The sequence below is a fragment of the Hemitrygon akajei genome, chromosome 7, assembly GCF_048418815.1.
Source record: "Hemitrygon akajei chromosome 7, sHemAka1.3, whole genome shotgun sequence".
NCBI classification, from domain to species: Eukaryota; Metazoa; Chordata; class Chondrichthyes; order Myliobatiformes; family Dasyatidae; genus Hemitrygon; species Hemitrygon akajei.
Window position 1 is genome coordinate 163115294 of NC_133130.1, and position 12795 is coordinate 163128088.

General features: G+C 43.8%; 1 protein-coding gene across 1 annotated transcript in view; it reads left to right on the plus strand.

Annotated features, from left to right (window-relative positions):
* The window catches only part of LOC140731126 (syntaxin-binding protein 1-like), a 134140-nt gene that overhangs the window by 73109 nt on the left and 48236 nt on the right, over positions 1–12795 (plus strand). Inside the window, 1 exon segment of the mRNA XM_073052443.1 lies at positions 8050–8134. Within this exon segment, the coding sequence (XP_072908544.1) occupies positions 8050–8134 (85 nt within the window).

Consider the following 12795-nt stretch of genomic DNA (forward strand, 5'->3'; position numbering starts at 1 on the left):
AGCTGTGGGCCCAGCACCGACCCCTGTGGCACACCGCTCACCACTGATTGCCAACCAGAGTAACACCCATGTATCCCAACTCTCTGCTTTCTATTAGTTAACCAATTCTCAATCCATGCTAATACATCACCCCCTATCTTTTGGATAAATCTTTTATGTGGCAACTTATCGAATGCCTTCTGGAAATCAAATAAGTAGCATCCATCTGTTCACCTCTATCCACTACACTTGTTATATCCTCAAAGAACTCCCGAGAGTTTGTCCGACATGATCACTGCAATCAATAGTCTGTAACTTCCTTTTCGGATCTGAACTTCTGAACTGCCTGTACGACCTGGCCTTTTGCGGTGTGAACTGAAGGTCGGGATGGTTGCATGACCTGTCTGGACCACATCGAGGTAGCGAGGCCCATGCCCAAGAGTGGGGATTAAGCCAACTTATACACATTGCTGGAGTGGACGTAGCTGATTCAAAGTGGCAGAACCAAGGCGAGGCAGAGTTAAAGTGGCGGGGCCTGGACCTGGGTCTGAGAGCAAGGAATGATCTGCTTGTTTGGCTGATTCAAGTGTCGGGCCAGGTTGAAAAGGTTAGCGTGTTGGAGGCGAGGGACTTTGCCGGTGTTCAGCTCGCGACCTGGTGAGGTTTACCTATCTCTGCACTGATCTGAGACTGTGGCCTGCAACTAACAGATTCCTGGCTTCGTGGCTATGGACTCGCTTCTGTGAACTGAAGTTCCGAATGTTATTTCCTTACTTTTATTCTTTAAATGATTTTGAATTTTTTGCACATCGGGTGTATGACAGTCTTCCCTTTCATGGGTTCTATTGGGTTTCTTTGTTTTGTGGCTGCTTGCAAGGAGATGAATCTCAAGGTTGTATATAGTATACATACCTTGATGATAAATGTACTTTGAATTTTGCAGTCACATGAAGCTTTTCTATTTTTCCATGATGCTGATATCAGGCACTGACTTTATAAATGTTTGTTTATATGTCACCAACAGAAAATGGATCAAAGGATCCTGGTTAATTACCTTTGTTATTAACCTCCCTTTAGTCAAGATGATTATGTTGGAAGTGTCTCCATTGTGATATAAATTTATATTTTATAAATCCTCTCCCAGATTGTTCCATGTTTATGCTCCAATTGTTGCTGTGCTGAGCACAGACGTCAGCTTCTGTCCTCAGTAAACGTGCACTTTGGTCTGTTGACCTGATGGTGCTGTTCTCTGCCATGGTTTGTGGTCCTCCTGGGATACAGGACACAGAGATGCAGTCATGTACTGCCCCAGTATCACTCCCCTTTTGATTTATCCCCTGCCACTCCATCCCAGTTTTCTCTCAGCTGCGCTGCCATGGAGAGTTGCTTTAACAGTGTTGATCAGCTCCTCAGTGAGAGGGTTGTGAAATGGATGACAGCTGTAAATTCAGTCAGCAGCTGCGTCTGGGAAAGTGCAGGGTAGTGTTTAAAGCTTCTTAAAACCAGAAAACCATAGCAACTGTTTCTTACAGAAGGATGATCCAGCTTTGTGGGTGTTTTACTATTCGAGGAAACTATAATACATCAAAAATGGGTAAATCCGGTTTTTACTCAAGAATTTAGAGTTCAAAGTTTTAAGTAAATCTGTTATCAAAAGAAGTAGTTCAGTGGAATCCATATAGAAGAAGAAAATCAGGAGATGTGGAAGGGTGATTCACTCACGTTATAGTTCTTGGTTACATCCCCAGCCTGAAGGTTTACCCCTGAGCCACTTGTTGAATGGATGTTCCTGAGCAGAATGTCTGCTGGCAGCACAGGAACCTAGTGCATTGTTTTCTTTATCATTTCAACAGTGGGTCCTGGTGTGATATAGGCCACACTGCACACTCTGTGGTCCTGATCAATAAAATCTAACCTATATTACACAGATGTTTGCAGAAAAGGTTGCTGCTCAGAAGAGAGACACAGTCATTAAGAGGATTTGTCATTGAACGAAATCCCTGCTGTGTAATTTACTGTTCTGCTTGGTTACTGTAATGCTTTATAAGAAGATAAGAGTCAGCCATGTACTATCTGAACTCATTCTGTCATTCAGTATGATCACACCACCCCTCGTTTTCAATTCCAACACAGTTTCGGAGCCTACATTCACATAACTTAATTAATGTAATATCCAGAAATCTAGTGAATTCAGCCACTAGTGAGTCATCGAGTTATAAGCAGGGCCCAGTTCATCCATGCTAACCAAGATGTCTATCCGTCTTTTTCTATCCATCTACCTGCCTAAATGTTTTTTAAATATTGTGATTTTTTCCAACCTCTACACCTTCTGCATATATTTCACTCCATTTGTGTGGAAAGAATTTCTATTTTGGTCCCTTTTAAATCATAGAGTCATAGAAAAGTATAGCATAGAAACAGGCCCTTTGGCCCATCTGGTCCATGCCAAACCATTTAAACTGCCTACTCCCATCGACATGCACCCGGACCATAGCCCTCCATAACCCTGTCATCCATGTACCTATCTAAGCTTCTCTTAAACATTGAAATCGAACTCACATGCACCACTTGTGTTGGCAGCTTATTCCACACTCTCACAACCCTCTGAGTGAAGAAGTTTCCCCTTTCCTCCTTAACCCATGACCTCTAGATGTAGTCCCACAGAACCTCGGTGGAAAAAGCCTGCTTGCGTCTACATATCTATACCCCTCATAATTTTGTATACGGCTATCAAATCTCCTTTCAGTCTGCTGTGTTCCAAGGAATAAAGTCAGAAACTATTCAACCTTTCCTGATAACTCAGGTCATCCAGACCTGGCAACATTCTTGTAAATTTTCTCTGTACCCTTTCAACATTATTTACATCTTTCCTGTAGGAAGGTGACCAAACTGCATGCAATACTGCAAGTTAGGCCTCACCAGTCTCTTATACAACATAACATAAGGTTTAACCTGACAACCTATCTCCTTTACTCAGTACTTTGATTTAGGAAGGTCAATGTGCCAAAAGCATTTTTTTACAACCCTATCTACCTGTGCCTTCACTTTCAATAAATGATAGATCTGTATTCCCTTATCCCTTTGTTCTACAGCACTCCTCAGTGCCCTACTGGTCGCTGTGTAAGACCTACCCTGGTTCATCCTACTGAAGTGCAACACCTCACACTTGTCTGTATTAAATTGCATCTTCCATTTGTCAGCCCATTTTTCTGGCTGATCCAGATCCTGCTGCAAGTCATGATAGTCTTCCAAGCTTTCCACTACACCCCCAATCCTGGTGTCATCCCCAAATCTGATGAATTAGTCAACCACATTTTCATCCATATCTTTGATATAGATGACAAACAATGACCCAGCACCGATCCCTGTGGATCACAAGCTTGCAGGCTGAGAGGCAACTATCTAGATTAGATTAGATTCAACTTTATTGTCATTGTGCCAAGTACAGATACAAAGCCAAATGAAATGCAGTTGGCATCTAACCAGAAATGCAAAGAATAGTGTTTACAAAATAACTGCAAATAAAAATGAAGTGCTACAGCAAACATATATAAAAGTACTGAGACAGTACAATACGGGTGCAATACTGTTTAGCGCTGTGATGTGAGGTTCAGCAGGGTCACAGCCTCAGGGAAGAAGCTCTTCCCGTGCCTGCTGGTGCGGGAGCGGAGGCTCCTGTAGCGCCTACCGGATGGGAGGAGAGTAAAAAGTCCATGGTTAGGGTGAGATGCATCCTTGATAATGCTTTTCGCCCTGCCCAGGCAGCGTTTATGGTAGATGTTCTCAACGGTGGGCAATTGGGTGCCGATAATCCGCTGGGCAGTTTTCACCACAAGCTGGAGTGCTTTGCCGTCCGTTACGGGACAATTGCCGTACCACACTGAGATGCAGTGGGTGAGTATGCTCTCAATGGTACAACAGTAAAAGTCCGTCAGTATCCTGGGACAGAGGTGAGCTTTCTTGATGCTCTGCAGGAAATAAAGGTGCTGTTGCACCTTTTCTGATCAGGATGGAGGAGTTTAGGGACCAGGTGAGATCCTCGGAAAGGTGGACACCAAGGAATTTGAAGCTTGATACATGCTCCACTACAGCTCCATTGATGTAGATGGGGACGTGAGTGTGGCTCCTAGCATGCCTGGTCCACAATGATCTCCTTGGTCTTGTGGGTGTTAAGGGCCAGGTTGTTGTTGGCACACCACGCGGCCAGGTGCTGGACCTCGTCCCTGTAGGCTGTCTCGTCATCCTCTCTGATCAGGCCAACCACCATGGTGGTGTCTGTGAACTTGATTATGGAGCTAGAACCATGTACAGGAATGCAGTCATGGGTGAAAAGGGAGTACAGAAGAGGGCTCAGCACACAACCTTGAGGCACACCGGTGTTCAGGGTGAGAGTGGAGGAGGAGAGGTTGTCTAATTTAACAGATTGGGGTCTGTTAGTCAGAAAGTCCAAGGTCAAATTGCAGAGGGATGAGCTGATACCAAGCTGGTGAAGTTTGGTGATCAGCTTGGAGAGGGTCACAGTATTGAATGCCGAACTAAAGTCAATGAACAGCATTCTGACGTAAAAGTTGGGGCTGTCCAGGTGGGTCAGGGCAGAGTGAAGTGCCATGGAGATGGCATCCTCTGTTGACCTGTTGGTGCGATGGGCAAATTGATGGGGGTCCAGGGTAGTGGGCAGACGGGATTTCAGATGTGATAGAACCAGTCTCTCAAAGCACTTTGCAATGATGGGGGTGAGTGCAACTGGGTGGAAGTCATTCAGGCCCGTGGCAGTGGAATGCTTTGGCACTGGCACGATGGTGGCGATCTTGAAGCTTGTGGGGACAACTGCCTGGGCCAGGGACAGATTGAAAATGTCCATGAAGACCCTGGCCAACTGCTCTGCACAGACTCTGAGCACACAGCCAGGTATTCCATCCGGACCAGCTGCCTTATTACCACTCTATTAACACTCTTTGGCTTTATGGGAAAAAAGCCATGTCTAATCCAAAATATTACCTCATCTTGCACCATCTTGAGAAATTTCCCATGAGAATCTTGTCAAGTGCCTTGCTAAAGCCTATGTAGACAACATCCATGGCCTTGCATTCATCAACTTTCCTGGTAACTTCCTTGAAAAACTGTAAGATTGCTTAAACATGACTTACTACACACAAAGCCATACTGACTATCTCTGATCAGTGCTAACATAGAACGTAGAACAATACAACACAGTACAGGCCCTTCGGCCCACAATGTTGTGCTGACCCTTAAACCCTGCCTCCCATATAACCCTCCACCTTAAATTCCTCCATATACCTGTCTAGTAGTCTCTTAAATTTCACTAGTGTATCTGCCTCCACCACTGACTCAGGCAGTGCATTCCACGCACCAACCACTCTCTGAGTGAAAAACTTTCCTCTAATATCCCCCTTGAACTTTCTACCCCTTACCTTAAAGCCATGTCCTCTTGTATTGAGCAGTGGTGCCCTGGGGAAGAGGCGCTGGCTGTCCACTCTATCTATTCCTCTTAATATCTTGTATACCTCTATCATGTCTCCTCTCATCCTCCTTCTCTCCAAAGAGTAAAGCACTAACTCCCTTAGTCTCTGATAATAATGCATACTCTCTAAACCAGGCAGCATCCTGGTAAATCTCCTCTGTACCCTTTCCAATGCTTCCACATCCTTCCTATAGTGAGGTGACCAGAACTGGACACAGTACTCCAAGTGTGGCCTAACCAGAGTTTTATAGAGCTGCATCATTACCCCGCAACTCTTAAACTCTATCCCTCGACATATGAAAGCTAACATTCCATAAGCTTTCTTAACTACCCTATCTACCTGTGAGGCAAATTTCAAGGATCTGTGGATATGTACCCCCAGATCCCTCTGCTCCTCCACACTTCCAGTATCCTGCCATTTACTTTGTACTCTGCCTTGGAGTTTGTCCTTCCAAAGTGTACCACCTCACACTTCCCTGGGTTGAACTCCATCTGCCACTTTTCAGCCCACTTCTGCATCCTATCAATGTCTCTCTGCAATCGTCGACAATCCTCAACACTATCCACAACACCATCAACCTTTGTGTCGTCTGCAAATTTGCCAACCCACCCTTCTACCCCCACATCCAGGTCGTTAATAAAAATCACGAAAAGTAGAGGTCCCAGAACTGATCCTTGTGGGACACCACTAGTCACAGCACTCCAATCTGAATGTACTCCCTCCACCACGACCCTCTGCTTTCTGCAGGCAAGCCAATTCTGAATCCACCTGGCCAAACTTCCCTGGATCCCATGCCTTCTGACTTTCTGAATAAGCCTACCATGTGGTACCTTGTCCTGTCTGTCCAACTACTCATATATCCAGTCCCTTAGAATTCATTCCAATAACTTTCCCACTACTGATGTTGGGCTCACTGGCCTGCTGCGTTCCTACAGCATTTTGTGTATGTTGCTATAATTTCCTGGTTTATTTTTAGAGCCTTTCTTAAACAGGGAGGCAACATTAACTGTAGTCCAATCCTCTGGTACCTCACCTGTTGCTAAGGATGATTTAAATATCTCTGCTAGTGCCCCTGTAATTTCTGCACTTCCCTCACAAATGGTCCTAAGGAACAGCTTGTCAGGTCCCAAGGATTTATCCACCTTAATTTGCCTCAGGACTGCAAGCAGCTCCTCCTCTGTGATCTGTATCGGGTCAATGACCTCACTGCTGCTTTGTCTGAATTCTGCAGATTCTGTGTCCATCTCCTGAATAAGTACAGATGCAAAAAATATTAATTTAAGATCTACCCCTGTCTTTTTTGGCTTCACGCATGGATTACCATTCTGATCTTCCAGAGGATCAATTTTGTCCCTTGCAATCCTTTTGATTTTTGCTTTTTTTTTCTTGTCATACCTGTAGAATTCCTTAGGATTCTCCTTCACCTTGTTTGCTTGGGCAACCTCATGCCCTCTCTTAACCCACCATTTGATCCTACCTGCCCATACCTGCTATGCACCTCCTTTTGCTTTCTTAACCAGAGTATCAAAATCTCTTGAAAATCAAGGTACTCTAAACCTGTTATCTTTATCTTTTAGTCTGACATGCAGATACAAGATGTATACTCATAAAATGTCACTTTTGAAGGCCTCCCACTTATGAAGAACACATTTGTCAGAAAACAGCCTGTTCCAATCCACTTTTGCTAGATCCTTTCTGATGCCATCAAAATTGGCCTGTCTCCAATTTAGGATCTCAACCTGTGGACCAGATCTATTTTTTTTTTTCTATATTTATTTTGAAATTAATGGCATTATGATCACCACATGCAAATGTTTCCATCTCACCTTGAATCAATAGCTTTAGACGCCCCTAGCCCGGGGGAAAGCTCAGTGATCATTCCCCTTAAATGCATCTATGATTTTATAAACCTTTGTAAAGTCACCCCTCAGTTTCCTGTGAAGGTAAGTATGCCAAATGCTTTCTTCACACCCTGACTACCCATGTCTCCATTTTCAGAGAATTACAGTATATACCTGCAGCACTAGGTCCCTCTCTTCTGCAACACTCCCCAGGTTCTTACCAAATACCGTGTAAATGCTGCCCTGTCTGTCATCCATTCTGTGAATGTAGGTGATGACAGCCGGGGTCCCAACACTGATTCCTGTGACGCACAAGTGGTCATTGGCCTCCAATATGAATAACTACTTTACATCCAACTTGGACTGAGTTCAAGAGCCACAAGGTAATGTTGCAGTTCTATAAACCCTGCTTAGACCACACTTGGAGTATTGTATTGATTTCTGGTCCCTCATTACATGAACGATCTAGATGCTTTAGTGAGGGTACAGAACAGATTTACCAGGTTGTTGTCTGGATTAAAAAACATGTCTTATGACGACAGGTTGAGTGAGCTAGGGATTTCTCTTTCAGGCAAAGGAGAATGAGAGGATGCAACCTTCTCTACCTTTGATCTCTTCTGAACCAATATTGAATAATACTATGGCGATTTTACATTGTTTAATTTATATAAAAACTAAGGTATTTATAGAAAGCTGTTCTAAACAGTGGTATTTTTCAAATAAATTGCTTTATTTTCCCTTTGCAGAGATTACAAAGAAAATGCCATGCTTGCACAACTGGTTCAAGACAAACTTGATGCTTACAAAGCTGATGATCCAACAATGGGGGAGGTAAGCGACTGATGCAGATAAAAACTGCCCTGCTTTAATATTCACTTGTCATTTCATTTACTGCACCCCAAAATGCATTTTCACTTTAAAAATAAGTAAGTTCTACTGATTGATTCACTGTTTTCAATCTGTACAGTTTACAGAGAGATGTGCAGTATATTTAAATAATGAATATCATCAGAACAGAGGAGATATCAGGGCTAAGTTTTTTACTCAGAGAGTGGTGAGTGCATGGAATAGGCTGCCGGCGACGGTGGTGGAGATGGATATGATAGGGTCTTTTAAGAGACTCCTGGACAGGTATGTGGAGCTCAGAAAAATAGAGGGCTATGGGTAACCCTAGGTAATTTCTCAGGTAGGGACATTTTCGGCACAGCTTTGTGGGCCGAAGGGCCTGTATTGTGCTGTAGGATTTCTGTGTTCCCATGAACATTGCCCCCCCCCCCCCCCAACCTAGACTTGCAGAAACATTTACAGATCTATACAGATTTAAGATTGATGCAATTTAATTTAAAATGACTTGGGAATCCTAATTCAGGTTTCCCTCACGGTTAACTTACAGTATGTGTTGCGAGTAAGGAAGGCAAGTGCAATGTTATCATTGATTTCAACAAATCGTGATTATAACAACAGGGATAACTGAGGCTTTGTAAGGCACTGGGGAGCATTGTGAGGAGTTTTGGGCCCCCTATCCAAGGGAAGATACGCTGGCGTTGGAAAGGGTCCAGAGGAGATTCTTAAGAATGAGTGGGCCTGTACTTAATGGTGGTCATAAGACCATGGGATTTAGGAGCAGAATTGGCCATTCAACCCATGAAGTCCACTATGCCATTTCATCATGGCTGATCCCGATTCCATTCAACCCCGTACACATGCATTCTCACCTCATATACTGTCTGGGTAGTCTCCAGTCCCTTGGTATGAACATCGAATTTTCCAACTTCCGGTAATTCCCTCCCTCTCCCCTTCCACCATCCCACTTTCACTCTGCCTCCTCTTCTAGCTGCCTATCACCTCTCTCATGATTCTGCCTTCTTCTATTACCCATAGTGCTTTTCCCTTACAGTCCTTCTTCACTTTTCCTGCCTATCCCCTCCCTGCTTCCCCCTCGCCCACCCCTTGATCTTTCCTATGATTGGTTTTTCACCTGGCACCTTCCACCTTCCCCCCACCTTCTTCATAGGGCCCCTGCCCCCTCCTTCTTCAGTCCTGACGAAGGGTCTCGGCCCGAAATGTTGACTGCTCATTTCAACGGATGCTGCCCAACCTGCTGAGTTCATCCAGCTTTTGTACGTGCATTCTCACCATATCCCTCAATGCCCCAATCAATCAGGAATCTATCAGCTTCCGCTTTAAATATAGCCATGGACTTGGCTTCAGATGCAGTCTGTGGCAGAGCCTTCCACAGATTCACCATTCTTTAGCTAATCCTCCTTACTGCTGTTCTGAAAGGTCACTCCTCAATTTTGAGACTGTGCTCTCTAGTTCTGGATACCCCCACCAGAGGAAATGTCCTCTACACATCCCTATCTAACCCTGTCAGCATTCTGTAGCTTTCAAAGAGATACCAACACATTTTTCTAAATTAAACTGAGTATGGCCCAAAGCTGCTAAACGCTCCCCATTTGTCAACCCCTTCATTCCTGGAATCATCCTCATGAACCTCATCTGGACTCTCTCCAATGACAACACATCCTTTCTGAGATATGGGGCCTAAAACTGTTGATAATACTCCAAGTGTGGCCTGACTAGTGTCTTATAAAACTTCAGCATTATCTTCTTGTTTCCACATTCTATTCCCCTTGAAATCAATGCCAACATTGAATTTACCTTCTTTACCACAGACTCAACCTGTGAATTAACCTTCTGAGAGACCCTCTGCACCTCCTGATGTTTGAATTTTCTCCCCATTTAGATAATAGTTTGCACTATTGTTCCTTTTACCAAAATGCATTATCATTCATTTTCCAGCACTGTATTCCATCTGTCACTTTATGCCCATTCTTCCAATTTGTCTAAGTCCTGCTGCAATTACATTGTTTCCTCAGCACTACCTACCTCTCCACCTGTCTTCATATCATCTGCAAGCTTTGCCATAAAGCCATCACTTCCACTATCTAATCACAAACAAGAGGAAATCTACAGATGCTGGAATTCCAATCACTAACCAAATCATTGAAAAACAATATGAAAAGTAGCTGTTCCAATACCGACCCCTGAGGAACACCACTAGTCTCTGGCCGCCAACCAGAAAAGGGACCTTTATTTCCCCACTATACCTCCTGCCTGTTAGCCATTCTTTAATCCATGCCAGAATCTTTCCTGGAACACCATAGGGTTTCATCTTGTGAAGTAGCCTCACGTGAGGCACCTTATCAAATGATTTCTGAAAATCTAAGTAAATGACATCCTCTGCCTCTCCTTTGTCCACCCTGCTTGTTACTTCCCTGAAGAATTCCAACAGATTTTTCAGTCAAGTTGTCCCTTTGCTGACTTCGACTTATTTTATCATTAGTCTCCTTTTGTCCCCTCTTTTGTCTTCCTCCCTTCTTAAAGAGTGGAGTGACATTTACAGTTTTCCAGTCCTTTGGGACCATGCCAGAATCAAGAGATTCTTGAAAGATCATGGCCGATGCATCAGTTATCTCTTCAGCAACCTCTCTCAGGACTCTGGGATGTAGTCCATCTGGTCAGGTGACTTATCCACCTTAAGACATTTCAGTTTGGCTAGCACTTTTTCCTTTGTAATAGCAATGGCACTCAGAAGGATAAGGTGAGTTCTCATTGAAACCTACTGCACACTGAAAGATCTGGACAAAGTGGATGTGAAGAGGAAATTTCCATCAGTTGGAGAGTCTAGGACCAGAGAGCACAGCCTGAGAATAGAGGGTCATCTCTTTAGAAAAGAGATAGAAACATAGAAAACCTACAGCACAATACAGGCCCTTTGGCCCACAGTGCTGTGCCAAACATGTACTTTCTTTAGAAATTACCTAGGGTCACCCATAGCCCTAAGTTCCATGTAGCTATCCAGGAGTCTCTTAAAAGACCCTATTGTATCTGCCTCCACCACAGTCACCAGCAGCCGATTCCACACACTCACCATTCTCTGCGTAAAAACTTACCCCTGACGTCCCCTCTGTATCTACTTCTAAGCACCTTAAAACTGTGCCCTCTCGTGCTAGACATTTCAGCCCTGGGAAAAAGCCTCTGACTATCCACATGAGCAATGCCTCTCATTACCTTATACACCTCCATCAGATCACTTCTCATCCTATGTCACTCCAAGGAGAAAAGGACAATCCCACAATTGATGAAGGCCAATGCACTGTATGCCTTCTTAATCATAGAATCAACTTGCACAGCAGCTTTGAGCATCCTATGGATACGGACCTCAAGATCCCTCTGATCCTGCACACTGCCAAGAGTCTTACCATTAATACTATATTCTGCCATCATATTTGACCTACCAAAATGAACCACCTCACACTTATCTGGGTTGAACTCCATCTGCCACTTCTCAGCCCAGTTTTGCATCCTATTGATGTCCCACTGTAACCTCTGACAGCCCTCCACACTATCCACAACACCCCCAACCTTTCCGTCATCAGCAAATTTACTAACCCATCCCTCCACTTCCTCAACCAGGTCATTTATAAAAATCATGCAGAGAAGGGGTCCCAGATCAGATCCCTGAGGCATACCAATGGTCACCAACCTCCATGCAGAATATGACCCGTCTACAAACATTCTTTGCCTTCTGTGAGCAAGCCAATTCTGGATCCACAAAGCAAGGTCCCCTTGGGTCCCATGCCTCCTTACTTTCTCAATAAGCCTTGCATGGGGTACCTTATCAAATGTCTTGCTGAAATCCATATACAGGTTTCCCCCACTATCCAAAGGTAGAGCGTTCCTATGAAACTGTTTGTAAGCCGAAATGTCGTAAAGCGAAGAAGCAATTTCCATTAATTTATGTGGGAACATTTTTTGAGCATTCCCAGACCCAAAAAATAACCTACCAAATCAAACCAAATAACACATAAAACCTAAAATAACACGAACATATAGTAAAAGCAGGAATGATATGATAAATATACACCCTATATAAAGTAGTAATATTGTATTACGGTGTAGTTTTGCTTATCAAAATCGGGAAGACGCGAGCGAAATTCGATTTGGAGGAAAAAAATCGGCACATACACGCCTACGCACGTACACACATGTGCACACAACTGCCCGCACAAGGCTTCACGGTCATTGTAGTCTTTCTTGGAGTAACCACACGTATAAAGCAGGCGACTTTTTCTTGTAAAAGCGAAAATCCTCTTTAGTTAGCGAAAACAGGTACTAATGTAGGTCTTTCATAACAGTGAGCTGTCGTAAAGCGAATGTTCAAAAAACAGGGGTCCCCTGTACACTACATCTACTACTCTACCTTCATCAATGTGTTTAGTCACATCCTCAAAAAATTCATTCAGGCTCATAAGGCATGACCTGCCTTTCACTAAGCCATGCTGACTATTTCTAATCATATTATGCCTCTCTAAATGTTCGTAAATCCTGCCTCAGGATTTTCTCCAACAACTTACCAACCACTGAAGTAAGACTCACTGGTCTATAATTTCCTGGGCTATCTCAACTCCCTTTCTTGAATAAAGGAA